The sequence below is a fragment of the Lithobates pipiens genome, unplaced genomic scaffold (assembly GCF_037356315.1).
Source record: "Lithobates pipiens isolate NorthernLeopardFrog02 unplaced genomic scaffold, aLitPip1_a1.2 Scaffold_8, whole genome shotgun sequence".
In the NCBI taxonomy this organism is placed as follows: Eukaryota; Metazoa; Chordata; class Amphibia; order Anura; family Ranidae; genus Lithobates; species Lithobates pipiens.
In genome coordinates, this window is record NW_027507903.1 from 485,192,077 (window position 1) to 485,217,943 (window position 25,867).

Below are 25,867 nucleotides of genomic sequence, written 5' to 3' on the forward strand. Positions count from 1 at the left end.
TGGGACTGTGACATCATAATAGGCGGGGACATCATCCGGTGATGTCCCTATATAAGTCGCCGCGCGCCCGGTCCCCGTCATTGTGAGCGGAGGGAGCGACGAGTCAAGATCTGAAGAGAAGAAGAGAAGGCGGCGACGGCGACAGAAGACCGGGCCACCGCCTGTAAAAGAGCTATAAGGGGCGGTGGCCCGGCAGAAGAACCGAAGAGGGGGACAAGACCCCCGAAGTCGGAAGAAGGGCGGCGGCGATGAAAGAAAGCCGGGCTCCTCCGCTAGCAAAAGAGCTAGAAGAAGATAGCGGAGGAGTCCGGCGAGAAGACCCCCCCGAAGACGGAAGACCCCCGGAGCTGTGCAATAAACTATTTTTACCCTGTGTTGTGTTTTTTTTTGTACTTTTTTTTTCACAGGTGAATGGGTAGGGGTACATTGTACCCCATACTCATTCACATAGGGTGGGGGCCGGTATCCGGGGGCCCCCTTATTAAAGGGGGCTCCCGGATTCAGATAAGCCCCTCGCCCGCAGACCCCGACAACCAACGGCCAGGGTTGTCGGGAAGAGGCCCTTGTCCTCATCAACATGGGGACAAGGTGCTTTGGGGTGGGGGGGGGGGCGCGCAGCCCCCCTTCCCCAAGGCACCCCCCACGTTGAGGGCACGCGGCCCGGTACGGCTCAGGAGGGGGGGGAGCACTCGCTCATCCCCGACTTTCCCGGCCGGGTAGCGTGCTCGGACAAGGGTCTGATGTGGATCTGGCCTAGTTCTACAAGTACAAATACATTTAAAAATAACATTTATATAAAGACTGCTTGTTAGAGCCTCCTTTAGAGCAGGACAGGGCAGATCCCATTTTAGAACAAGCCAGGGCAGGTTCCGCATCGATCCCCCTTTTAGAGAAGGCCATGTCCCCCATAGAATAGATCCCCTTTAGTCCCCTCTTACCTTTTCACCTGTATATTCCACAGGTTTTCCTGCACCATTCTTCAGGCTTTCCCTCCGCAAATATAATATAAATATATATATATATATATATATATATATATATATTTTAACCAACTTTTTACTTATGCTGGAGCCGGCCAGCACAGAAGAATCCATTCCAGCTCCAGGCCTCCTCCAGCACCTTCCTTCCTTCTCTTCCTCAGTTCAGTTGGCTGTTCATCTCCCGCACCCGAGTGGCCGCTGCATTGACATTCCCCCTCAGCTCAACAGATATATTGCTCTGCACACATTTTACTCCCTTAGCCCGAATGCGGTGATTGGTTTTCAGGTCCTGTACGCAGCTGGGCTCCCAAAAAGTCTCACACAAGGGATATCCCTGTACTCAAGAGAAGCAGCAGAATGTATTTTGGGGTGTAATTTCATATGCCCATAGCATGTGTGAGCAATATATCATTAAGTGACAACTTTGTGTACATTATTTTTTGGTCATTTTTCAATCACTTGTGACAAAGAAATAAAATATTCAACATGCCTCTCAGCAAATTCCTTGGGGTGTCTACTTTACAAAATGGGGTCATTTGGGGGGATTGTGTACTGTCTTACGATTTTAGCACCTCAAGATATTAGATCGGCAGCCATAAACTAAAAGCTGCGTAAATTCCAGAAAACGTACCATAGTTTTGTAGACTCTATAACTTTGTGCAAATCAATAAATACATGCTTATCAATTTTTTTTTTTTTTTTTTACCCAAGACGTGGCTGAATATTTTTTGGCCTAAATGTATGACTAAAATTTGAGGTTTGGTTGTTTTTTTTTTGTACCCCCCTGCACAAAAAAGTAAAAAATCCCAGGAGGTGATCAAATATCACCAAAAAAAAAAAAAAAAGTTTGTTGGGGGAAATAAGGACACAAACTTTGTATACAGAATTGCATGACCGCGCAATTACCAGTTAAAGAAGTGCAGTGCCAAAGTCTAAAAAAATAAAGTTCTGGTCCTTAAGGGGGGCAAATGCTTCCAGTCCTGACACTGGTCCCTTTTTTTTGTGCTCAATTCTGCAGAGCAATATGATGTGTGCAGAGCAATGTATGTTAGTACAGTGACAGTGCATATTTTTTAGCACTGATCACTGTAATGTCAGTAGTCCAAAAAAAAGTGTCAGTTAGTGTTCAATTTGTCCACCGCAATAGTCCCACTATAAGTCACTGATATTACTAGCAAAAAAAATAAATAAAATAAAATAAATATATCCCACAGTTTGTAGATGCTATAACTTTTGCTTAAACCAATCAATATATGGTCATTGGAATTTTTTCTTCTACCAAAAATAAGCAGCTAAATAGATATTGGCCTAAATTGATAAAAAGACATCAGAATTTATTTTTTATTTTTTTTTTAAGGATGTTTTTATAGCAGAAAGTAAAATTATATGCACACACACACATTTTTTTTTTTTTTGTAAACAGCGCAAGACACTCATTTATTTTGGGTACAGCAGCACAGGGCCGTGCAATTGTCAGTTAAAGTAACACAGTGCCATATCACAAACTCTACAATCAAGGTGGGACAGTACTGCGTTCTGAGATGTACCCTCTGACAAACCTGCCCCTTACATTCATCAAAAAAACTTTATAGACTCAGAAGAGTACTGGGACAACGATCTGTGTTGCCAGCGCCACTACACATCAACCAATATTATTTATTATATATATATATATATATATATATATATATATATATATATATATATATAAAATCAAGGAGAAACAATAGACATTTTTACCTTGTTCTGCCTTACAGTGAAATTATTAATTTGAAATAATTTGTCAGTCGTTTTACATCCTGTGCCAGGCATCCACAAACTGAGCAGCTTAGGGAGCTCTATTGATCTTGGCATTAGGACATCGCACCTCGATATCTGAAATTTAGGACAGTTCGCACTTGCATACTACCCAAGGAGGTTTTAATCATTGACCTCCAATGTGGGAGAATAAAATACACTTTGGGGAATTAACACCCTCTGCCACATTACCAAAAGCAGATAGACCTGCTTTTTTTTACTAGAGGAAATGCAGCAGTTTTCCCATATAGAAAACTGAAGCAGATTCCCACCAAATGTGACCCTGTCATATGGGGTGCGAGCTGTCAGTAGTCAGCGCACATGCCCCTATGCTCATGCAATGATTTACACAAGGTTCACACACACCATCCTCCTTCCTTGACTCTGAGAATACAGATCAATTTCTTCTTTCTTGGTCCTGTGCCCGTTATAACCACAGAATAGAGAAGTGATCGCTCCCAACAAGGGGCTTGTGCCCCTTGTTAATAAGGAGCAACTTCTGCTCCATTTTCTAACTTGAGAAGAGCTGTGCAACGTTGTTAATTTCCCCCCCACTATGTACATTTTGTCATTTGTTCAAGTATATCATCTTTATCTGTGGAAACTATTTTATTCAAGAGCCAATTCAAATCCATTGGAAACAAAAAAAAAAAAAAAAAAGTCAGTCAGTCAATCTCCATAGGGTGTAGGTACTTTCACATGATTGTACTTACCTTCCCAATGAAGTTGTGTGCCAAAGACAGCCATACACCCATACCTTTTACCAAATAACTTGTGACCAATCATGTGGCATAACTAGTCCTCCTTTGGCAGTGGTGGGCGGTCCTTACTCCTGCATTGAACGCACACAAAATGACATGTCAGCTCCCTTCAGAACAGTACAATTCTGATCCCAGGAAGACTCGGAGGAAGGGAGGTAGAATGAGGCTGGCTGTCATTCAACCTAGAAGACTGGCAACATCTAGTGGCAGAAATGAATGTCTGAGGGGTGAGTTCTATAATTATTATTATTATTTTTTTTTTCCAACCACTACTGAGGGATCCACGCTGAATTGTAGTTCAGGCCATATGGTGTTGAAGTTGATATGGAACTACAAATTCCACCGACAAGAAACAGTAAGTAAAACATGACTCAAAACTACACAACGGATTTTTTTTAATTTTTGCGATTTGATAGATTTTTTTTTTTATTATTAAACCTTAATAAATATGCCAAGATAAAAAAAAATATCTGATAAAAACAAACATTTAAAAAAGGAGGCAAACATTTTTGTACATTGGCAAAAGTAAAAGCGGATCTAAACCCTCAAAAAAAATAAAATAAAATAAAATAAATCAGTCTGTATTAATAGGACAGCAATGAACGGCTGCAAGTGTTTTTAAAAATGGTACAAAACTAGAGATTTTATCTAGATCTGTGGGTTAAGTCTAGAACTTCAAATGAAGGATACTGAAGTGTCAAATGACCACACCAGTAGATACACTCCTCACAGTGCAGAAGTTGTAATGGATATTTTGTTAATCTTCAGCTCTCACTAAAATACTACCTGGTAATCCTGCCATGGAGGTTATTGTTTAAGCACTTCCCGTTATTGAGTGGCAATTGTCTACCAATAGTGCTCCTGCGTGGACAACTGCTCTGCTGTCTCTGCTTTCCGGGTGGGGACTAAAAGCAAGTCTGGGAGAGTTACTTTTTTTTCTGCCAGTAAGCTCCAATCAGAAATGCGAACCAAGCGTTTTCTTTTTTCCCTGCCTCTAAACGCTGAGCTCAAAATAGGTCTGTAAACGCCCTAATGTGCATGGAGACATAGGATACCATTGAGCTGCTTCTACAGGCAGAACACAAAACTCCTGTAGAAGCAACATTCATGCCAGTGTGCATGGAGCCTTAGGGTTCACATCTACTTGAAGGACTTCACACAGCTATCCGTTCCCATAATTCTCAGCATCCTTTGCTGCTGCTTGTGGTTCTGGGCATGAACTGCAGAGCTGAAAGTTTTTACCATCCTTCCACAGTGCAATATAGAGAATTTCCTGTTCATTAAGTGGTTGTAAACTCCTCAGATGCTCTGTACTGGTCATTCCTTGGGCACACCATAAACACAATACATCAGATGCTAAAATATACATTGATGAAATCCCTCTTTTCCTCCATTTCATCTGTGCAGGTAACATGCCTACTATGCTTCTCCTCTCCTCTGAATGGCCCAGGTCCTCCTCCCCGGGCCTTGCAAAACAGAGTAGAGGAAAAATGGTGATTTTTGACTTACCGTAAAATCCATTTCTCCAAGTTCATTGACAGAGTTCCATTATTCAGAACCAGAGGGTTATATCGCCCCCCTATAGAAGTAGGACACTAGGCAGAAGAAAAAAAAAAAAAATGACTTGGCTATGGGCAGTCCTAGGCAATATATACACCCCCCCCCCCCCCCCGATTATAGGCCTTCAGTTTAGCAACAAGCAGTGTCAGAAGCATCAAAACTCCTTAAAGGGGTGGGTGCTGTGTCTGTGAATGAACTCAGAGAAATAGATTTTACAGTCAAAAACCCCATTTTCTCTTGTTCATTGACAGACACATCACTTCATTATTCATAACCATAGGGACATCCCAAAGCATTGCCAAACATGAGGGGTGAGACAACGAAAAATCCCAAGGCTAACAAGAGCCAACCAGGTAATAAGAGCTCAACACAAACAAACTGGAGTCCAACCTGAACACCACCCCCATCAAGAGAGAATAGCCCCTTTAAACAGCAGCCTGCAACACCTTGCAGCCAAAAGAAGCATCCTCGGATGCTAGCACATCCACGTTGTCGAATTTTGTGAGCGTGTACACCGATGACCAAGTGGCCGCCTTGGAAATCAGCATAGCTGATGCCTGATGATGGAAGGCCCAAGCAGCCAATAGGGTGCGCCATAACGGGGAAAGGAGGAACCCAACCTCTGATAGAATAGACCAGAGTCGTAGTCTGCCTGATCCATCTAGACAGGTTGCAGACCAACTGTAACCTCCGCTGCCTTAGGCCCCACACACACACAGGGAATGTCGACCAAGGCTTCTCACAAGGGGCACTGGCCAAGATCCCACATTGGGGTGCCTACTGATATCACACACAGGATGCACCATTGGACCCCTAACAGGGACACCTACAGGTACCCCGCACATTGGGCACCACTGGACCCCCCCCCCCTCACGGGGGGCACTGGTTGAGACCCTGTACAAGGGGCACCTACATATGCTCTGCACAGGGGCACCATTGTGCCCTCCACAGGGAGCATTGGCTGAGGCCCCTTATGAGGGGCATCCACCAAGGCCCCTCACAGGGGTCTCCCTCGGAGCCCCCACAGCGCCATACCCCTGGAAGGTGCCTGGCGTGGCCGTGCGGACTAATAGGCTGCAAAATCCACAAGCTAAATTTTCGACCGCCCTCCGCACAGGTCAGTGGGGGACCGGACCAGTCTAGAGCCAAGGAAGAAGGGCGGATGCCCACAACGGAAAGCGGTGACCTTGCTGCCTGCTCTAGGGCTGCCCCACACATCTCCCGGTCAGTAGGCCGCAATAGCCACGGCCTAAATTTTTGGCCACCCGCTGCGAGTGCTCGGTAGGCTGCAACCTAAATTAGTGGAGGGCCATGGATCTGTGGATGCCTGGTCACCCACCCAACCATCCAGCAGGTGCCAAGGTCCCCCCCCCATAGTGACAACCCTGGAGGGGGTGTACAGAGTGTCCGAAGCACCTAAGCCAGAGACCTGGGCCTTGCCCGGGGCAGGGGGGGGGGGGCGTGGAGGAGAACCCCAGAGGGACCGACCACCCCAGGGAGTAGCGAGGGGGATGTATATCACCTAGGATTGCCCATAGGCATAGCCAAGTCTTTTTTCTGCCTAGTGTCTTACTCATGTAGGGGGCAATATAACCATATGGTTCTGAATAATGGAGCGCTGTGTCTGTCAATAAACGAAAGAGAAAGCTGTCAATCATGTAGACTAAACAGTCCTGTTGCAGGCATTGCTGCCCGTTTGTGGGCAGCTAGAAGCTGAAAGAGACCGAACAGAACAAAGAACAGGCATACACTGAGGCAACAACACTGAAGAGGCTAGATCACCCTGCAGACGGTTGTCCGTAAATCCAGAACTGAAAGTAACTTGCAGGATTAATAAGTTATATCTATAATGAAACACTAGAAAATAAAGGGCACACCTTGTTAGACAATTTAATAATCCTTTCATAAGGATTTTTTTCCTTTCTTTTTTTTTTTTTTTTTTTTTTTACTACCACATTAATGTTTTCTTTTTCACAGTTTTATAGAGAGTTTAGGTCTTCTTCAAATCGGTTCGGTGGGCCAGCCTGCAACCCAGAGACACACTGCATGAGCAAAATTATGGGCTAAAAAGGTTCTTGCCCATTAGGTGGCCCTCTGCATTTTCAGAATGATAGGCAACGCAAACAACTCATAACTGGAAACACATCAAATAAGCCTCATCTGCACAGACCACAGTGAATGTTGTAAAACAGCTTGTTTGTACAGTCTTATGGAAAATCCTCTTAAACTTAGACCACTCTATTTAGCCAATTCGAAGCTCGTTCTCCAGGCCATATATCTTGGCCTTCAAGTTGCGCAGTTCTCCCTGGAGTTTGTGCGTACGCTTGTTTCCCTGGCGTACAGCACCGAGGATTGCCAGATCCTGGTCAGGGCCAATGTTCAGCGTGACCTGCAGATATTTGGAAATTGCAGGATGAAGTAGTGTTACAGTTCCACAAACCCCAAAAAGTCTACAACTCCCAAAAGATCATTTCTACCAGTCACAAACTGGCTGAAAAGAAGATCCAAGAGAAATATGAAGGTTGCCATAGCCAAACTCTCTGGCTGGGTATCATGCCGTTTCTCCGGCTCAGCAGAAAACGATGAATTACTTATTTTAGCCCATCATAGCTGTAAATTGACTAAGGGGCTTCATGGGAGTTATACAATGCCAAATATATAAAATTTAGGGGAAGGGAAAGGGATCACCGCTCCAGGTGGAAATATGGATGTAGAACTCTTCTCGGAACTGGAACACCAGGTGGCGGCTAAGCATACAGCAACAGGAGGCAAAAAAGGAAGTTCTGGACAGCCGCACTCTGGAATATAGCCTTTACTAGTAAAAAGTCCACCAAATACAAGTCAAAGCAAAAAATTGGGACAAACTACTGACACGTTTCACACCCATGACTAAGCACTGTTAAGAGTGAAAGGCGTCAGCCCGTTTGTCCCATTTTTTTCCCGTGGCTTGAATCTGTTGGATTTTTTTACTAATAAAGGCTGTATTCGGAGGGCGCCTGTCTAGAACTTCTTTTGTATTTAGCACAGGTATGTATGGGATTATGAAAACTATTAATAGTTTTGCAAGGATTTTATTGTATATACAGTGCTCATTTAAGCTGAGCATGTTGGTCTAGTTATATTGGAGCCACCATTAGGAACAGTAGGGTCCCATTTACAAACTATGTCACACATGCATGTGCAACATATATTCTTTTTTGGGGGACGAGGCTGGCAGTGGATTGTATCAGTAGTTTTTATTTTTTTAACAGTTAATATATTTGTTATTCGTTTTTTTTTTTTTGTTTCTTTTTTACAATCTAATTTGGGGGGGCACTTACCTGTTCCAGGGTCCAGCGATGCGGGGGAACGAAGCCGCGCTCGCCCCCCTCGGCAGCGCCGGCATTGTAACTGTGGGCTTCAAAGCCGGGCACCTACTGAGCATGCACGAGCGGCGCCGAGATTGGCCGCGCAGTCATCGGGGACCTGTCACGTGTGCCAGATGACTGACAGGAGGGAAGGGCCAGAGCTGAGCCCTTCCTGCGCAGAGGGGGAAGTGATGTCACCAGCCCAAGCACTGAAGGAGGCAGACTACAAGGGACCCCCTAGCAACAGGCATTTAGAGGCGACTTAAAAAAAAAAAAAAAAAAATACATTTCAAAAGATTTTTTTTAATGAATTTTAATGATTTTTTTTTGGGTGTGCAACCGCACTTTAATTATGTATTACAAATGTCCTCTTTTTTCAGCCCTGTTGAGGGGGCTTGATGCAATATCAGGGGATCCCTGACATTGCCCCTTTGAGACAGGGAATAGGACTGAGGACAGATTCCCCAGTCCCTTTCTCTGCAGCCTCAGCTGCACTGAAGATGGACCAAGACAGAGGCTCCTGTTCATTCATAAACAAGCATATTAAACACAGGTTACTTTGCTCAATTATGAAAGGACAGTCAGTGATCACTGAATTTGTTCATTCAGGAAAGGAAGTAGACAGTAAATTACAGATATACCGGCTCCTTCCTCCGCTCTCCAACCTGACAGATCCGGGATGAGAGATGGACCAGAGAAGTACACGGGGACAGTCAGGGATGGTCGTTGCAGCAGTGGGGGGGGGGGGGGTGGTGGGCAGTTACAAGTACCGATCTCCCTGTATAGATTTCAGCAGGGAGGGAGAGGAGGACAGCCACGGGAGGGAGAGGAGGAGAAGCGTTTGTCAGCTGCTTTATAGGCAGATTAGTGCTTGTAACTTAATTGTCTCACTGCTGAATTCGTGGACAGGCAAGTGTCGTAATATTAAAAGTCAGCAGCTACAGTATTTGTAGCTGCTGACTTATTTTTTCTGAAGGAGCCTAGAGCTCAGCTTTAAGCTGAAGTTTAAAAAAAATAAATAAAATTCTACAGTTTTAGTCACATCATGTACCTGTAATGAAGCATCTCCCAAATTGTGCAGGCAACTTGGTCCTGGATTTATTTTTCTGGTAGACCGGAATAGGACAAGGTATCCCTGCATAGGAGATTTTGCCAGGATCCAAAAGCCTACACAATGTGGAACATATTTCATTACAGGTGAGATGCGACTAAAGCTGTAGGGATTTTTTTTTAAGCTACGTTTTCATAATTCTTGTTTTGCAGATCAGGTGACCACTTTTTTGCCTCCACGCTTTACATAGCCTAGATCAGTGAGTGGGACAAGACTCCTTCCTAGGCTGAGCAAAGTGGAGATGTCAATTCAGGGATGTGATCCACCCTGCATGTGTTGCTGCCTGTGACCTGGGCAGCTGAGAGACCAAGCCCTGTAATAAGCCATGAGTAGAACAGCTTACTATTAGGGGAACCGTGGCAATGCAGCAGATGCTGAATGAGCCCTCATATCATTGCCACCTGCATAACTTGTGAGGAAGCAGGCTCCCCTTTGCCCTCACCTTGAAAAGCTGCTTTTCCACATCTCGCAGCCGCTGGCGGAGAAGTTTGATGTCTGTTTTAAATCCCTCAACCTCCATGTTACGACGTTTCTCCAGAGCTTCATAGCGCTGGGTCATAAGCTGAAGACGTTTGGCAACCTTGTCAGAACGTTCCTGAGAAAAAAAAAAAAGGGATTAGTAACGGGCTAGGGGGAGAAACCATAGGGCTTTTGAAGAGTATGACAATCCTCAGAGTTCCACTTTAAATACAAAGCCTAGAATATAATTATGCCAATTTATTTTACAACATAACTAAAAGGGGGCTGTGATAGGAACAGCTGGAATGCGAGGTATGAAAGTTATGCTTGCCTTTTGCTTCTGGAATGTACAGAAGTCTCAGCTAAGAGATTTGTTCTGAGCTGGACCAATCATTTCAATTACCTTCACTAGCTACATATAGTTGACGTGTGAACTGTTAAATTCTATGCAAAACTTATAAGTCCAGAACTTTCTATACAACTTACGTAAACCAGGAATAAGCAAATATTAACCAAAGGTCATCTTATTAGAAGATCAGCTAAGCTCTATGTTCTGAGTGGAGAAAACAGTATCTATTGGTTACTGTACTGTGTAGTTTGTTGACACATATCTTAAATTCCATATTGCAGATCAATCCTCAGAATATCTGTATTATGTTTGTGTACAATTCGTTTTGAAGTATTTAAGATTACCATACTCATAAATCTCCCTATAAAGATCTTACCTTGAATATCTCCCGTCCAACGTCTCCTTCCTCCCGGATCTTTGCCAGCTCGTCCTCCAGTGTCACGCACTGCTCTCGGTACATGTCTGCCAGCCGGTGAGCCTGTGAGAGCTGTTCTGTGAGGCTCTACAAGTCACAAGAAAACAGGAAAGCTCTAGTGATAAAAGTCAAGGCGAATACATTGTGGAAGGCATTAAGTGTCATTCCTACCAAATATTTTTTAGCCTGGGAAAGATTGGAGAAGATTTAAAATATCTTTCATGTTTTTTATGGATGTCTACCACCACTGGGGAGATTTTTCTTCACTTCCAATCTTTGTACTGCCCATGCAAAACATTCCAGGATAGCAGCTGTCACTAAGACAGGAAGGTGCAGACAGCAATAGAAACATTGCAGAAATTCATCTTTCTACTCTAAACTTTTTTTTTTTACTGGGTAAAAAGCGACGAGTCTATTTCAGCCCTAGCTACTGGAGGTTTGGGATCCACTCAAACCTTGAATTTGAACAGTCCATTGGACACTGGGCCGGTAAAGTCTGTGCCAACTTTCCTCAGAAGGAGGTTGCCCAGGTATCCCACTATGTGGGGTGCCCTGAGAGCAAAAACTGAATACAGGGGTTAGGACCTTGGTGAAGACCGAAAGTGCACTGGACAGATCAAAGAAAAGGGCAAACTAATGGTTTTTAAGCCACTGTAAAATGCAGATAGTGTTGATATGCCGCAAATACAGGAACATGCAATTAGGCATCCTTTAGGACCATTGAGACCAAAGGATCTCACAAATGGAGGGAAGCAATGACTCACCTGGCATACTGCATATGAAATTTTAGTACCAAAATAAATGTGTTGAGAACCTTTAGATCCAGTATGATGTGAATACCCCCTTGCCCTAGTAGATAATTTTTGAATCTTTCAATGACCCTTTGGGAAAGCAGCTGTGCTAGAGCAGCAACCACTGTAGAGACTTGCTAAAAAAAAAAATCTAGATAAATCTAGATAAAATGGAAAGTAAAGTGTTTACTTGTCTCAGATTAGAAAATGTTAGTTCTTCTAAGAACACTTGCAAATAACTGGAGCAAGATGGGAATGGGAGGGATTATACTGGGCTTTGTGATAATGTGGACTGGGCATCCCAAATGGCTGTGTGAGGACAGGCAGCCATGTTCAGAATTGCAAAGTTAGCCATGACGACATTTTTGCAGAATAGGGACACATACCAGCAGTGAATTCCTTTCCATAATCCCATCTCCAGTCACATTTCTACAAGGGTCTGGGATTTCAAAAGGACCTGCTATTGCAACTCAGGAATATTTTATATGTGGTTGCTCCTGTGATACCACTTCTCTTCCAAAAACACCTTTGTACATGTTAAAAGCTGCTGTAAACATTCTAAATGTGTTCCCACATATAATCAACATATAATATCTTAAACCAATAAGTGACAAGCATTCCTGTGCCAACACCCCAATTAAATACACTGGAAGTCTTATATGTATGTTTACAATTAGATTTTTTTTTTATACCTATTTTGGAAGCACATGGGGAAGATCGTGCTTTAATATTTTGTGTGTTAGCACAAGATTTTATCATGAGGTAATTTGCATTTGTTGCATAAAGATCGTTTAGAGCAACACTTACTTTATTCCAACTCAGGCAACACTAGTAACCATTCTGCTATACCATTACTTAGCACATAACTAAAACACAGATTTGCTAAAAGCAGCACTTATCCAATTGATGCCTTGACAGGAGGTCTAGAGAGAACATTGCAGAATGTCTGGGTCTGCTGACAACCTCCACGCCTACTAACAATCAGACATGATACAGCTACATAACTACTAATTACAGATTTAAATGTGGAAGAAAATAATGAACAGATCAGGATCACATGCGACTAGGGTATTGTATACAGAAGGCGAAAATGCTGAGGGATATCATGTTCAGAATCTATGGTGTGGAAATTCCATGCTGGACAATATACAAGTTAACAAAATGCAACCTGTAAGACATTGAAAGACATTAATACCTGCATTAAACTGTATTTAAGGGAGTGGCCACTACATGGACATATACAAAGTGACATCCCATGGGCCACTCCTCAGACTACCTCAGCGGTCAGATCAATCCTGTCTAGACGCTTAAAGGACCAGAAAAGAGGGACTGCATCAGCAGTCTGGAGCTCTCCTTTTACCATCAAAAGGAACATCAGCAAAGATCTAGGAGAGCCAACGATCCATCTTGCATGATGATTGGACTTTGCCAAACCCATTCATTCAAGCCCTTTTTTATGCTCTGTTGTATTATCGTCTTTTTTCCTGTAAATAGCTAACAGCATTTAACTGTTTTAAATAAACAATAATTCCAAAATAGTAAATATTGTCTTTAATGCACTAACACAGCTCTTAAAAAACCCTTAACTTTTTAATAAGCGCCATTATAAGGTAAATCTCTGGATATACCAGCGACAGTCTGTAGTGACAGCGTTTGTTAGGCGTTTATTTTAGGTAAATTGTTATTGCTAATTTTTAGTTTGAACATTTGATAAAAATATATGGTGGCAGCAATGGGGTAGAAGGGTTTAAATGCGTAGTCAACTATATCCAGCGATGATCATTCTCATTTGCCAAACACTTAAATGATGGTCCCATGTGCCGGAAAATCTTTGCGCAGGGTGAGGCCAAGAGTGTCGCATATCGGTGACAGTGCAGTGTGGGTTTCATAAGTCATTTGTTACAAGTTAAAGTGGCCAGGGTCTGACGCCCCCACTGTCAAATGGCTTGCCCTACAGTTTTGTTGCCAGTGTCCAATCTTCCGAAGGCGGCAGCATAACCCAAGGCACCTGAATCACTTCACCCTGCGTACAGTATCTCACAAAAGTGAGTACCCTCACATTTTTGTAAATATTATATCTCTTCATGTGACACTGATGAAATGTCACTTTTCTACAATATAAAGTAGTGAGTTTACAGCTTGTATAACAGTGTAAATTTGCTGTCCCCTCAAAATAACTCAACACACAGCCATTAATGTCTAAACCGCTGGCAACAAAAGTGAGTAAACCCCTAAGTGAAAATTTTCAAATTGGGCCCCAATTAGCCATTTTCCCATGTGACTCGTTGCAAGGTCTCAGGTGTGAATGGGGAGCAGGTGCATTAAATTTGGTGTTATCGCTTTCACTCTCTCAAACTGGTCACTGGAAGTTCAACATGGCACCTCATGGGGCCATGTTGAACTCTGAGGATCTGAAAAAAGAATTGTTGCTCTACATAAAGATGGCCTAGGCTATAAGAAGATTGCTAAGATCCTGAAACTGAGTTGCAGCACAGTGGCCAAGACCATACAGCAGTTTAACAGGACAGGTTCCACTCAGAACAGGCCTCGCCATGGTCAACCAAAGAAGTTGAGTTCACATGCTCAGCCTCATATGCAGAGGTTGACTTTGGGGAAAAAGACGTATGAGTGCTGCCAGCATTGCTGAAGAGGTTGAAGGGGTGGGGTCAGCCTGTCAGTGCTCAGACCATACACCACACACACTGCATCAAATTGGTCTGCATGGCTGTCATCCCAGAAGGAAGCCTCTTCTAAAAGATGATGCACAAGAAAGCCCGCAAACCATCTGCTGAAGACAAGCAGACATGAATTACTGGAACCATGTCCTGTGGTCACTGTGGATCTACAGTTTATTGAGGGAACCATGAATGTCAACATGTACTGTTACATACTGAAGCAGAGCATTATCCCCTCCCTTTGAAGACTGGGCTACAGGGCAGTATGCCAACGACCCCAAACACACCTCCAAGATGACCACTGCCTTGCTAAAGAAGCTGAGGGTAAAGGTGATGGACTGGCCAAGCACATCTCCAGACCTAAACCGTATTGAGCATCTGTGGGGCATCCTCCAATGGAAGGTAGAGGAGCGCAAGGTCTCTTACATTCACCAGCTTTGTGATGTCGTTATTGAGGAGTGGAAGAGGACTCCAGTGGCAACCTGTGAAGCTCTGGGGAACTCCATTCCCAAGAGGGTTAAGACAACGCTGAAAAATAATGGTGGCCACACAAAATATTGACACTTTAGGCCCAATTTGGACATTATCACTTAGGGGTGTACTCACTTGTTGCCAGCAGTTTAGACATTAATGGCTGTGTGTTATAATGTGTTATTTTGAGCGGACAGCAAATTTATACAAGCTGTACACCCACTACTTTACATTGTAGCAAAGTGTAATTTCTTCAGTGTTGTCACATTAAAAGATATAATAAAATATTTACAAAAAACGTTAGGGGTGTACTCACTTTTGTGAGATACTACCGTATTTAAAATAAGCGCACTTTTCCCCTTAAAATCAGGGGGAAATTGCAGGTGCGTGTTATACGCCAATTGTGAGCCTCACGGCGGCTTTCTGCCGCTCTCGCAGTCCCACGTGAACCGCCGAGATACAAAGGACATCCGACTCCGTATCTCGGCGGCGCAATTTTTAAAACGGCAAGGCTGCAAACTACACTGACAAGGCTGCATGACAAGGCTGCAATGATGGACAATGCTGCAGATGGACACCGATAAGGCTGCATTGACGGGCATTTAAATGTGAGTTTAATTTCCTTAAAATTCCCTCCTAAAGTTGGGGTGCATGTTATAAGCTGTATCTTAATGCATGATTAAGGAAAAAAAAGTTTAGAAAATCAACCTTCGTATAGTTATAAATCCCTACTCCCCCACCCTCCAAAATCCCATGCCCATAGCTTTTAGAGACTGCACAGCACTATATGATCACCTTGACTTCCTCACTCCGCGATGTCCGAGCTGCTTTCTCAGACTGCGACAGTCTAAAGATTACCATCTCCTGCTCTCTCTCCCGATCCGGGTCACAGCTCAACGTCAGCTGCTCCCGGCAACGATCAAGTTCCTGCAGAATTCGGTCCTTTTCTGCCATCCAGGACTTCTCGTTGGCACGACCTTCAAACTTCAGCTGTAAAAAATCCCTGGTGCTCTCATAGAGGAGCTTCTGAGTCTTGTTCAACCTACAGATGGCAGATTATTTTTTTAAATGGTTTATTGCAAATATAACGCATACACAGGATTGTCAACCATGCAAATGTATACAGTCCCAATCAATTTTAATTTACAGCATGGCAATAAACAGTGACTGAAATGATTACACATAAAACATATAAACAAGCCTCCATCTCTTAGACCTCCCCGATGAAGGCCAATAACTACAAATATAATACGAAGCCCACAGAACTGGCCCCTTGGGTACTTAGGCGGTCCATTACAATTATTGAATATTGCCTCTTATGAAAGGAAGGGAGTGCCAATTTATTCCAGGTATCCCAAAAGTTTAAGTGGAAAGTTTTGATTATCATAGACACTGTAATCCTCTCATGCAGGATTATTTGATATCCACTGGATAAAACGTAGTATTGAACTACATCTATTAAAACGGCTATTTTGCATTCCATAAACAAGGTTTCTTTTAGAAAGATTCTAGTCTACCATTCCCATATTTCTTCATCCAGAATGCCAAGAAGGTATATCTCAGTGGTATGGGGTATAGAACTAGATAAGGAGATCCGTTTCCAATAAGCAAACAACACTGGGCAGACCCAGAGTAGTATTTGAAGTGGGGATATGACCCATTGCAAATGTTATACTTACCCGTGCTGTCTTCTCCTCCAAACGCCCCCTAAGCAAGCTGCGTGCTGAATGAGCACCTGGGTGCACTCCCAAGCCAGCTGTGTGCACATAGACATGCCCTGTGGATCTGCCACACCCCCACTCCCTCACAGGATTTGAGAATGGGGTGCCCTATGCTGTCAGGGAACAAGTAGTGAATGGTGCCTTGCACAAAAGCAGAGATAAGTGGATAACAAGAGTTCAGGGGGGGGGTCATAAAAATGCAAAGTACCGAGGTCAGAAAAAAAATAAAAAACACACAGGTCTGTAATAAACACCGTGGGTAGGGATCAGACCAAAGTTAAGTAAAAGAGTTTAGAGGTTAGCAGTAAAGTTGGCATATATTGTAGAGTTCAGAAGTCTAGAGTAAGTAACACAGCCTTAGAGGTCAATAGTAAAGAAAAAGGATAAGTGCATACGTTTTGTATTTTAAAATAATAAAACTTGCTAGTTGAAAAAGTGAAAGATACCGTGCTGTCACCTGAAAAAAAGAATCAGCAGTCAGCACAGCAAGAGACAATTGCAAGTAAAAATAATGGGTATATGTGCAACACTAAATAGAAACGGTCATATAAGATCAGGCCGTTTGATTCACAAAATAAAAAATTAAAGAGTGAAAAAATAAATATGTGAATATAAAAACATTATACACTCTTGGTAACAAACGTGCAAATACATATATGTATACACTTGAAAGAGTCCACAACGTGATAAGTGAATAAATAAAGTCCACAGACAGCAGCTGGAATATGATGTAGATCCTGAAGTGGATGACCACCATAGGACATCAGTGGGAGGACAATTGTGAAGAGGGGAGGATAGGAGCAAAACCACCACCAACATATAGAAGACTTACCAGAGCTATTGGACTGGCATACGCCTACTGAGTCATCAGGGCTTGTGGTGAAACAACGCCAATACAACAAACATCTACAACTAATGGCACCAAAGAATGATGATCACACTGTCATTCAAATGGCTCCCAACAAAGAAGGAAAACTCAGAGGGGGTTTGACCAAATCTTTCCCGTGTGCTCAAAAGATGCAACCAAAAATGAAACAGAAGTTCCATATAACAATTGATATTTATTAAAAATAGAGTAGATAAAAAGCGCTTGAAAAACAGATGGCAAGTTCACACATTGAGATCAGCAAGGCTCGTTCCTTGTATTGGTGTGGTTTCATCACAAGCCCCGATGACTCAGTAGGTGTATGCCTTGTTGAGGACAATAGCTCTGGTAAGATATGTTGGTGTTGGTTTTGTTCCTATCATCCACTCTTCACAATTGTCCTCCCACTGATGTCCTAATGTGGTCATCCACTTATCAGGATCTACAGCATATTCCAGCTGCCATCTGTGGACTTATTTTTTTTACTTATCACATTGGACTCTTTCAAGTGTATAGCTATATGTATTTGCACGTTTGTTACCAAGAGTGTATAATGTTAGGAAGGTATACTTCCAGTATTCATGCGCGAGGCTCCGATTGCGGTAATACCAACCCAAGGGAAGGATCCATAGGAATGTGAATTGTACAGGCCAAGCTCCTTGATCAATTCAAATGTCTAGATATTGGCCAAAATTCCACATATGAATACAGGCAAAAAAAAAAAGGGGATTTTTGTACTCACCGTAAAATCCTTCTCTGAAGTTCACTGACATCTCCATTAATCTTGACCACAGGGTTGTTAAGCCACCTTCAGGAGAGGACTAGGCAGAACATGTTATACATGTGACAAAAATAGAACTTTACAGTTCCGCCCAGGGGGCGGTCCCTCCAATAACATCCCCTCAGCCTGCTTCCTGCAGCTCAGTACATCAACAAGCAGTATAAACGTAAACCAATAGGAGGGGAGGGTGCTGTGTCAGTCAGTGAACTTCAGAGAAAAGGATTTTACGGAAAGTACAAAATTCCTATTTTCTCTTTTCTGTTACTGACTGACACAGCTCCATTAATCTTGACCATAGGGACGTCCCCAAGCAGTGTCATAATGAAAGGTGGGAGCAGCATAAAAAACGTCACCCACAACCAGAAGTGCTCCCTAACAGGGGAGACACCACCTTATCTAGCCGCATCAGAACTTGCGGTCAACAGTGCATTACACTCAAAAGGTAACCATTTTCTTTAAAAAAATAAAAAAAATAAAAAAAAACAGAAAAAAGGAGTGCAGAATTGCAACATTACACGGCCGCCTGCAAAACTTTGCGGCCAAAGCAGGCATCAGACAGACAATGCGCTCACATCTACTTTGTAGAATTTGGTAAAAGTGTGAACGGACGCCTTAAAGAATACCTCCGGATGCAACGCCCATTCTCCTGGGTCCAGCACCTGGCGACCTAGGTAGTCCACCTGCCAGTTTTCCACTACCGGGATATAAATGGCCGACAAATGTCACTCTGCCCACTGAAGGATGTGAGAGACCACCCGTGCTGCAGCCGAGCTTCTTGTTCCTCCTCGATGGTTGTCCGACTGGATCCTGATCGGACGCCCTCAAAATCTCATCAACCATGTGGAGAGACATAGCCCGATCACTCGAAGCTTGAGCACATTGATCGGCAACTTGGATTCCTCCCCCGACCAGAGGCCCTGGGTCGACTGTACTCCCAGTACTCCACTCCAGCCGGTCAGGCTGGTTTCCGTTGTGATCTCTGTCCAAAGTAGAGGTAGGAAAGACTTCCCAGACCGAAGTGTCAGGGACCTCAGCCACCAGAGCAGGGAGTCCCTGACTGACTCACCCGAATCTGCCGATCCAGGGATAACGGAGATTTGGCCCATTTTGTCAAGATTTCCTTCTGCAAGACTCTGGTGTGAAACTGGGCGTACGGTACCACCTCAAAAAGGGAGGCCACCATGAGATCCAGGACTTGCATGCAGAAGCGCAGCAACGACCACCTGCGGTACATCAATAGTTTTACCGCGGCTCAGAGTCTGTAGCTTTTCTGAAGGGAGAAACACTCACTTCCATGGAGTCCAGCAGTAAGCCTAGGTACTCCAAGCGCTGAATTGGTATGAGCACCGATTTCTTTAGGTTCAACAGCCACCAAAATCCTGCAGGGTTTGCATGGTGATTGCAACATCCTCTAATTCTGAGGCAGAAGATGCTCTCAGGAGGAGATCATCTAGGTAACCTATGATCGCAATCCCGTGTTGTTGCAACAACGTCAAAATTGGAACCAATACCTTGGTAAAGACTTGGGGTGCTGATGCCAATCTAAAGGGGAGAGCCACAAACTGTTAGTGGGCTTCCCCAACTGCGAATCGCGAAAACCTCCGATGCCGGAGGCATATGGGTATGTGCAGGTACGCATCCTGGCTGTACAAAGACGCCAGGGAGTCCCCTTGATGGAGTGCAGTGACTACTGAGCGAACTGATTCCATGTTGAACCTCTGTACTTTTACAAAGCAATTGAAGGCTTTTAGGTCCAAGATTGGATGTACCCCTTCCTTTTTTGGGGGCTTCAAACAGATTGGAGTAGAACCCCTGGAACCTTTCCGACTCTGGAACAGGCACCAGCATCCTGCGGCTTAGCAGCCTTACCAACCCCCATTAGGGCCTCCCAGCGAGCCGGGAGTAAGAGTATGCTGGAGAGGAAGAAACAATTTGGTGGCCAAGAGAGGAACTCTATCTTGTAGCCAGAGGAAATCAGTTAGCAGACCCATTGGTCAGACAGCCAAGAGGCCCACCGGGCTGAAAACTCCCGAAGGTGACCCCCCCCCCCACCCGAGGGACGGGCAGGGGCAAATCTATATGCGGTAGCACTTTTGCGCACAGGCTTGCGGTTCCAGGGACGCTTTTGTCCCTCAGAGTGTTTAGTCAGAAGTCCGGGACGGACGAAAAAGCCTCTTTTGAGCAGAAAATGAGGGTCCTTGCCTGCGGCATGGCTCCTTGTCTTCCTGGCCTGTGGGAGCAAGTTACTCTTCCCACCTGTGACATTCTTAATAATGTCATCCAACGAGGCTCCAAGGAAGGGTAGATCCATCAAGGCTTTTTTTTTTTTTGCCTGGTCCGCAGACCAGCATTTCAGCCAAATCAGGCGCCTCAGCGCCACTGCTGACACTGAAGCCCTGGATAGCAGGGGGAAGCATATCCAGGGCCACGTCACAAACACTTAAGGTCTGCTAGTTCCACGTAGATGGGAGTAGCCTGCTGCTTCCCCAATTTGCGGTGCAAAAGTTTTGCCCATTCAGTAAGTGTCTGAGATACAAGTGCTGTGGCCAGTACTGGTCGTACTGCGGACCCCACAACCATCAACAAGGAACGGCCACTGTCTCAGCCTGTCGTCAGCAGTGTCCTTAAATGCAAGAGTCCCCTCTACTGGGATTGTGGTTACTTTATTTAACCTGGATACTGGGGTATCCACGACCGGAGTAGCCGACCATTTTTTAATAAAGGCTCTCCTCAAAGGGGTAACGCACCGCCATACTTTTTGGGGCCGAAAAAGGTCCGTTGCGGTCTTCTCCATTCCTTGTATATGAACTTATCGAAATAAGTCAGATACGGAAACACCTTAGGTGTACGGGCTGGCTTACGGGATCCAAAAGGGACCGCTACTTCAGCAGAGGACCTGCTGTATCCTGAATCTTCAGGGTATCAAGCATAGCTGTGATAAGTGCTCCAACTAGCGCTCGTCTTGCGCGGACCTGGACGGGGACGAGCCGGTTGCAATTGCAGGGAGTTCTGGGGAAGAAACACTAGTTTCTGAAGCCATGCTGACCCACCCTGTCTGCCACCCTTGGGGACTTCGGACAGGTGCACAGTCCCACCCTTCTAGCTGTTGCAGACTGAAGGGCCCTCACCGCAGGACTCACCACCCCGACCGAGTTCTGTGCCATTCAGCTACAAGTGCCTGTGTCCTGTGTCAGCTCCCAGGTGTCCCGAGAAACCACGCTATTCTGCGCAGCAGGGACCAGCGCTGAGCATAAAAACCGCACTGGGCTTACAACAAAAAGGCTGCTGGCCGCCCAGTATAAAGGATATAATCACCGAGAAAATGGCCACCGAACTATAGCAAAAATGGCCTCTGACCATGCTTTCCACGGAGGCACACCAAAAATGGCCGACAAACAACTGTACACAGTGAAAGGACAGTGAAAGGACAGTGAAAATGACAGTAAAACAGCGCTATGGCAACCAGCATATGCAGACCTCCAGACACCCAGTGGTGAGACCAGACACGCAGGGACACAGCCACCCACCCAGTGCAGCCCCCCCAGGGGACCACACCTGTTCTTCCAAAACTTTAATCTGTTTTAGGAATGTCGCTTTTTTCCCCCTCTAACCTCTGTATAATAATTCTCCACAATCTGAATATATTAAAAGATTTATCAATTCCACTTATATGATATTCCCAGTTAATTTAACATTCCCTGTTCCTATATCACAGAACAGAAGTAAGAGGATCACCAGACAGGGGTAGGCAACGTTTGAGAATTTAGAGCTGGAGATGAACATCATGGAACAGATCGAAGATCACCAGTCTAGTTTTTTTTTTTTTTTTTTTTTATTCCAAGCAGGGATCAGTAGTAGATAACACAGCATTCAGTAGTATGTAATGCACAGTTCAGGGGTCAGTAGTAATGCAACATACGTTAGTAGTACTGTATCGCAGTTTTCAGAGGTCAGTAGTATGCAATGTGGCATTCAGAGGTCAGTAGTAACAATTCAGCAATACACAGTGCCAAGGTCAGGAGTAACTAACACATCTCTCCCCCACAAGCAAAAACACCCTTCCCTCTGAAACTGAGGTCTGGTCAGTGAATTTTACAAAGGCACCTGGCAGGGTGAGAAAAGTCATCCCAGGCCTCCCCTGAGCTGTATCATATGACATGTCAAAGCTGCCACAATCTAGGACTTGCCTTCACCCTGTATTCATATTCTTGCTCTGATTTTAAATGTGAAAGGCAGAAAAAATAAAATGCAGGGTCGGTCACAATCTACCCATCACATGCCCACGATGGGCTGCTGTAAATATGTAGAAACTGGAATGAGCAATTAAAAGAAATCCATATTTGGAAACTCACTTATCTGTCAATTCTTTGACTTTGTCCTGGTCCCTCTGATGCTGCACTTGAGCCTCCTCCATACGGATCCTCCGGTCATCCAGCAATGACTCTACCTGCTCTTTGGAGAGACGGGTCTGCTCCTCCAACTGGGCCTGCAGTGCCTCCACCTTTACAAATTAGGACACACAGACTTCTGAATTAGTAGGGAATATTCATGCCTTGAACTATTACAGTTATAAGAGTTGGCTCTCAACCAAACTGTCAAGCCATCAAATGGCTGGTGCCATGGTTTATCACATGCGCAGTACCATGAAAACTGCAGATCAAAGAGGAGGCCAAGATGGAAGCTTTCCTGACAAAGGATAGGAGGTTTTAGTTCAGCTTTAAATACAATCTGCTAAGTAATGAGTCAGTACAACACTTTCAGGAATTTCATTTTTTTTTATACCAGACTATAGCCAATACCTGCCAAAGCTTTGTTTCTTAGTCACTTTCCTTCCTTGCCTGCCCTTGTAAAAAAGGAACAGCATTACAATGAAATGACGAGAAGATCACTTTGCCCCTCCCTGTAAGTGTGTTCAGTATGCCCCATTCACGCTTGACCGCTCTCTGAAAAGGTGGGCAGAATCATGCATTTCTGCCCATCTTTTCAGAAACGTGTAACATGCTTGCAATGCGATCATTTCTTGACAGCACCACAAATGCGGTACAATTTTGGCACATTTGTCATACGAACATCTCAGTCTTGACCTTTTTGAGTGCGTTTGTCACACATGGGGAAGCTCATTTAAGGAAGCCAGTGGAAACACATGAAAAACGAATGGGAAAAAAACAAACAGGATTTTTGTACTCCCTGTAAAATCCTTTTTTCTGAAGTTCATTGACGGACACAGCATCTTCATCTTGACCTTAGGGTTATATCGCCCCCTTTAGGAGAGGACTAGGCAGAACATGTTAAAAACAGCAAAAAAACTGCACAGTACTGCCCAGGGGGCGATCTTACTGGCTATAACCCTTAACACTGCATCTAGCAGCTCAGTTCGTCAAAGCAGTACAAATATGAATAGGAGGGGTGGGTGCTGTGTCAGTCAATGAACTTCAGAGAAAAGGATTTTATGGCGAGTACAAAAATCCTATTTTCTCTTTCATTCATTGACGGACATAGCATCTTCATCTTGACCTTAGGGATGTACCCAAGCAGTGTAAAAAAAAAAAAAAAAAAAAAAAAAAAAAAAAAAAAAAAAGGAGGGGTGGGAACAGCAAGAATATAACTTCACCCATAACAACCACAGCTCCTCAACAGAGGAGTTCCAACCTTAAAACAGCCGCCTACAAAACCTTGCAGCCGAAGCAAGCATCCAAAGATGTGCTCACATCAACCTTGTAAAATTTAGTGAAAGTGTGAACGGACGACCAGGTCGCCACCTTACAAACCTGAGAAACCGATGCTTGATGTCGGAAAGCCCAGGAGAATGTGTCCTGATAGAATGTTCCAAGACAGGAAACGGAGGCGCCCGCCCCCTTATGGCATAAGCTTGAACCACCATCTGTCTGATACACAGAGAAATTGTAGCCGACGAGACCGCCAGTCCCTTCTTCGGACCAGCCACCGATACAAACAGCGAGTCCGACCTCCGAAAAGGAGCCGTAGCAGACAGATACACCCGCAGAGCCCGGGCCACGTCAAAGGGATGCAAAGCAACCTCTTTTCAAGGACATAAGGATGGAAGCACAATGTCTTAATTTAGATGAAAAGTCAAAACAACCTTTGGAAGAAACGAAGGTTGTGGGCGCAGCACCACCTTATCCTTGTGAAGGACCAAGTACGGACACTTGCATGACAAGGCCGCCAACTCAAACCCTCCTGGCAGATGTAATAGCCACTAGAAAGACTACTTTCTGAGAGAGAGCGTCAATCAGGGAATCATGTCGAATACCCTGAACAAACATACTCACCAATGAATGAGTCGCCAAGGGTCACTGAAAAAAAAAAAAAAAAAAAAAAAAGACAGCCAAAGCTGATATCTGCCCCTTAATGGTGCTTAAGGCACGGTTTGGGGGGGGGGGGGGGGGGGGGAGGCATAAATCAGCCAATAATGCCCCCCATGGAGCTACCAACGCATCTGCCACGTTAGACCAGGGAACTTTTCATCTGGCCACAAACCTCTGTACCTTCCGATATAGAGTAGAGGAGCCAGGAGATCCACATCTGGCATGCCCCACCTTAGTCAAAGGAGCCAAAAAAACATCTGGATGTATTGACCATTCCCCTTGGTCCAGCATCTGATGACTTGCCAGTTTTGTACGCCCGGAACGTACACGGCCGACAGAGCCGGCACATGCCGTTCTGCCCACCGCAGGATGTGAGTGACCTCCAGTGCTGCAGCCGAGCTCCTTGTTCCTCCTTGATGGTTGACATACACCACCGCCATGGCATTGTCCGACTGGATCCTGACCGGACGCCCCTGCAGCTCCTGTGACCATGTGGAGTGCCACCGCCTGATCCCTGATCGTCCGAAGTTCTAGCACATGGATTGGCAGGTGGGATTCTTCCTGTGTCCAGCGACCCTGGGCCGACTGTACGCCCCTAAACTCTCCCCCAACTGGTCAGGCTGGCGTCCGTTGTGATCACCCTCCAATGAAGAGGAAGGAACGACTTCCCAGACCGAAGGGCTGACCACCTCAGCCACCATAGCAGGGAATCCCTGACTGGCTGGCTCACCCGAATTTGACAATCCAGGGACAACTGAGATTTGTCCCATTTGGACAGGATCTCCTTTTGCAAGACTCAAGTGTGGAATTGAGCATACGGTACCATCTTGAAAGTGGCTACCATGAGACCCAGGACTCACATGCAAAAATGCAGCGATGGCCACCTGCGGGACACCAACTTCACTGCAGCTTGAAGAGTCTGCAGCTTGTCCGAAGGGAGAAATACTCTCGCCTCTGAGGAGTCCAGAAGCAAACTCCAGGCGTTGAGTCGGCACCAACACTGACTTCTGCAGGTTCAGTACCCAAACTCCCGAAGAGTTTGCATGGTGATTGCCACATCCTCCCCTAATTCTGAGGCAGAAAGCTGCCCTCAGAAGGAAGTCGCCCAGGTATCCCTCGCTGCCTTAGCAAAGCCAAAATTGGGGCTAGCACCTTGGTGAAGACCCTCGGTGCCGACTCCAGGCCAAAAGGGAGAGCTACAAACTGGTAGTGCTCATCCTCAACACCAAATCGTAGAAACCTCCCATGCTTGCTGCATATGGGGACATGCAAGCATTGAGTGCAATGACGACTTTTTTCCCCCTCAGCAGGCACCTTGTCAGACTGGGAACGCTTACCTGCCAACCTGGGCGGACGAAAAACCCGCTTCCGAGCGGAAAAGGAGGGCCCTTGACTACAGTGTGGCTCCTTACCTTTTCTGGACTGTGGGAGCAACGTGCTCTTACCCCCAGTAACATT

At 44.8% G+C, this 25,867-nt stretch overlaps 1 protein-coding gene across 1 annotated transcript in view; it reads right to left on the reverse strand.

The window, feature by feature from the left end:
* Positions 1 to 2,701: 2,701 nt before the first annotated feature.
* CCDC77 (coiled-coil domain containing 77) overlaps positions 2,702 to 25,867 on the reverse strand; it is a 58,170-nt gene continuing 35,004 nt past the window's right edge. The window contains exons 8-12 of the mRNA XM_077468947.1: positions 22,436 to 22,584; positions 15,512 to 15,758; positions 10,741 to 10,866; positions 9,999 to 10,151; positions 2,702 to 7,487 (exon numbers count right to left, since the gene is read on the reverse strand). Coding sequence (XP_077325073.1) covers positions 7,341 to 7,487; positions 9,999 to 10,151; positions 10,741 to 10,866; positions 15,512 to 15,758; positions 22,436 to 22,584 — 822 coding nt within the window. The 3' untranslated portion in view covers positions 2,702 to 7,340. The remainder of the gene's footprint in view (positions 7,488 to 9,998; positions 10,152 to 10,740; positions 10,867 to 15,511; positions 15,759 to 22,435; positions 22,585 to 25,867) is intronic.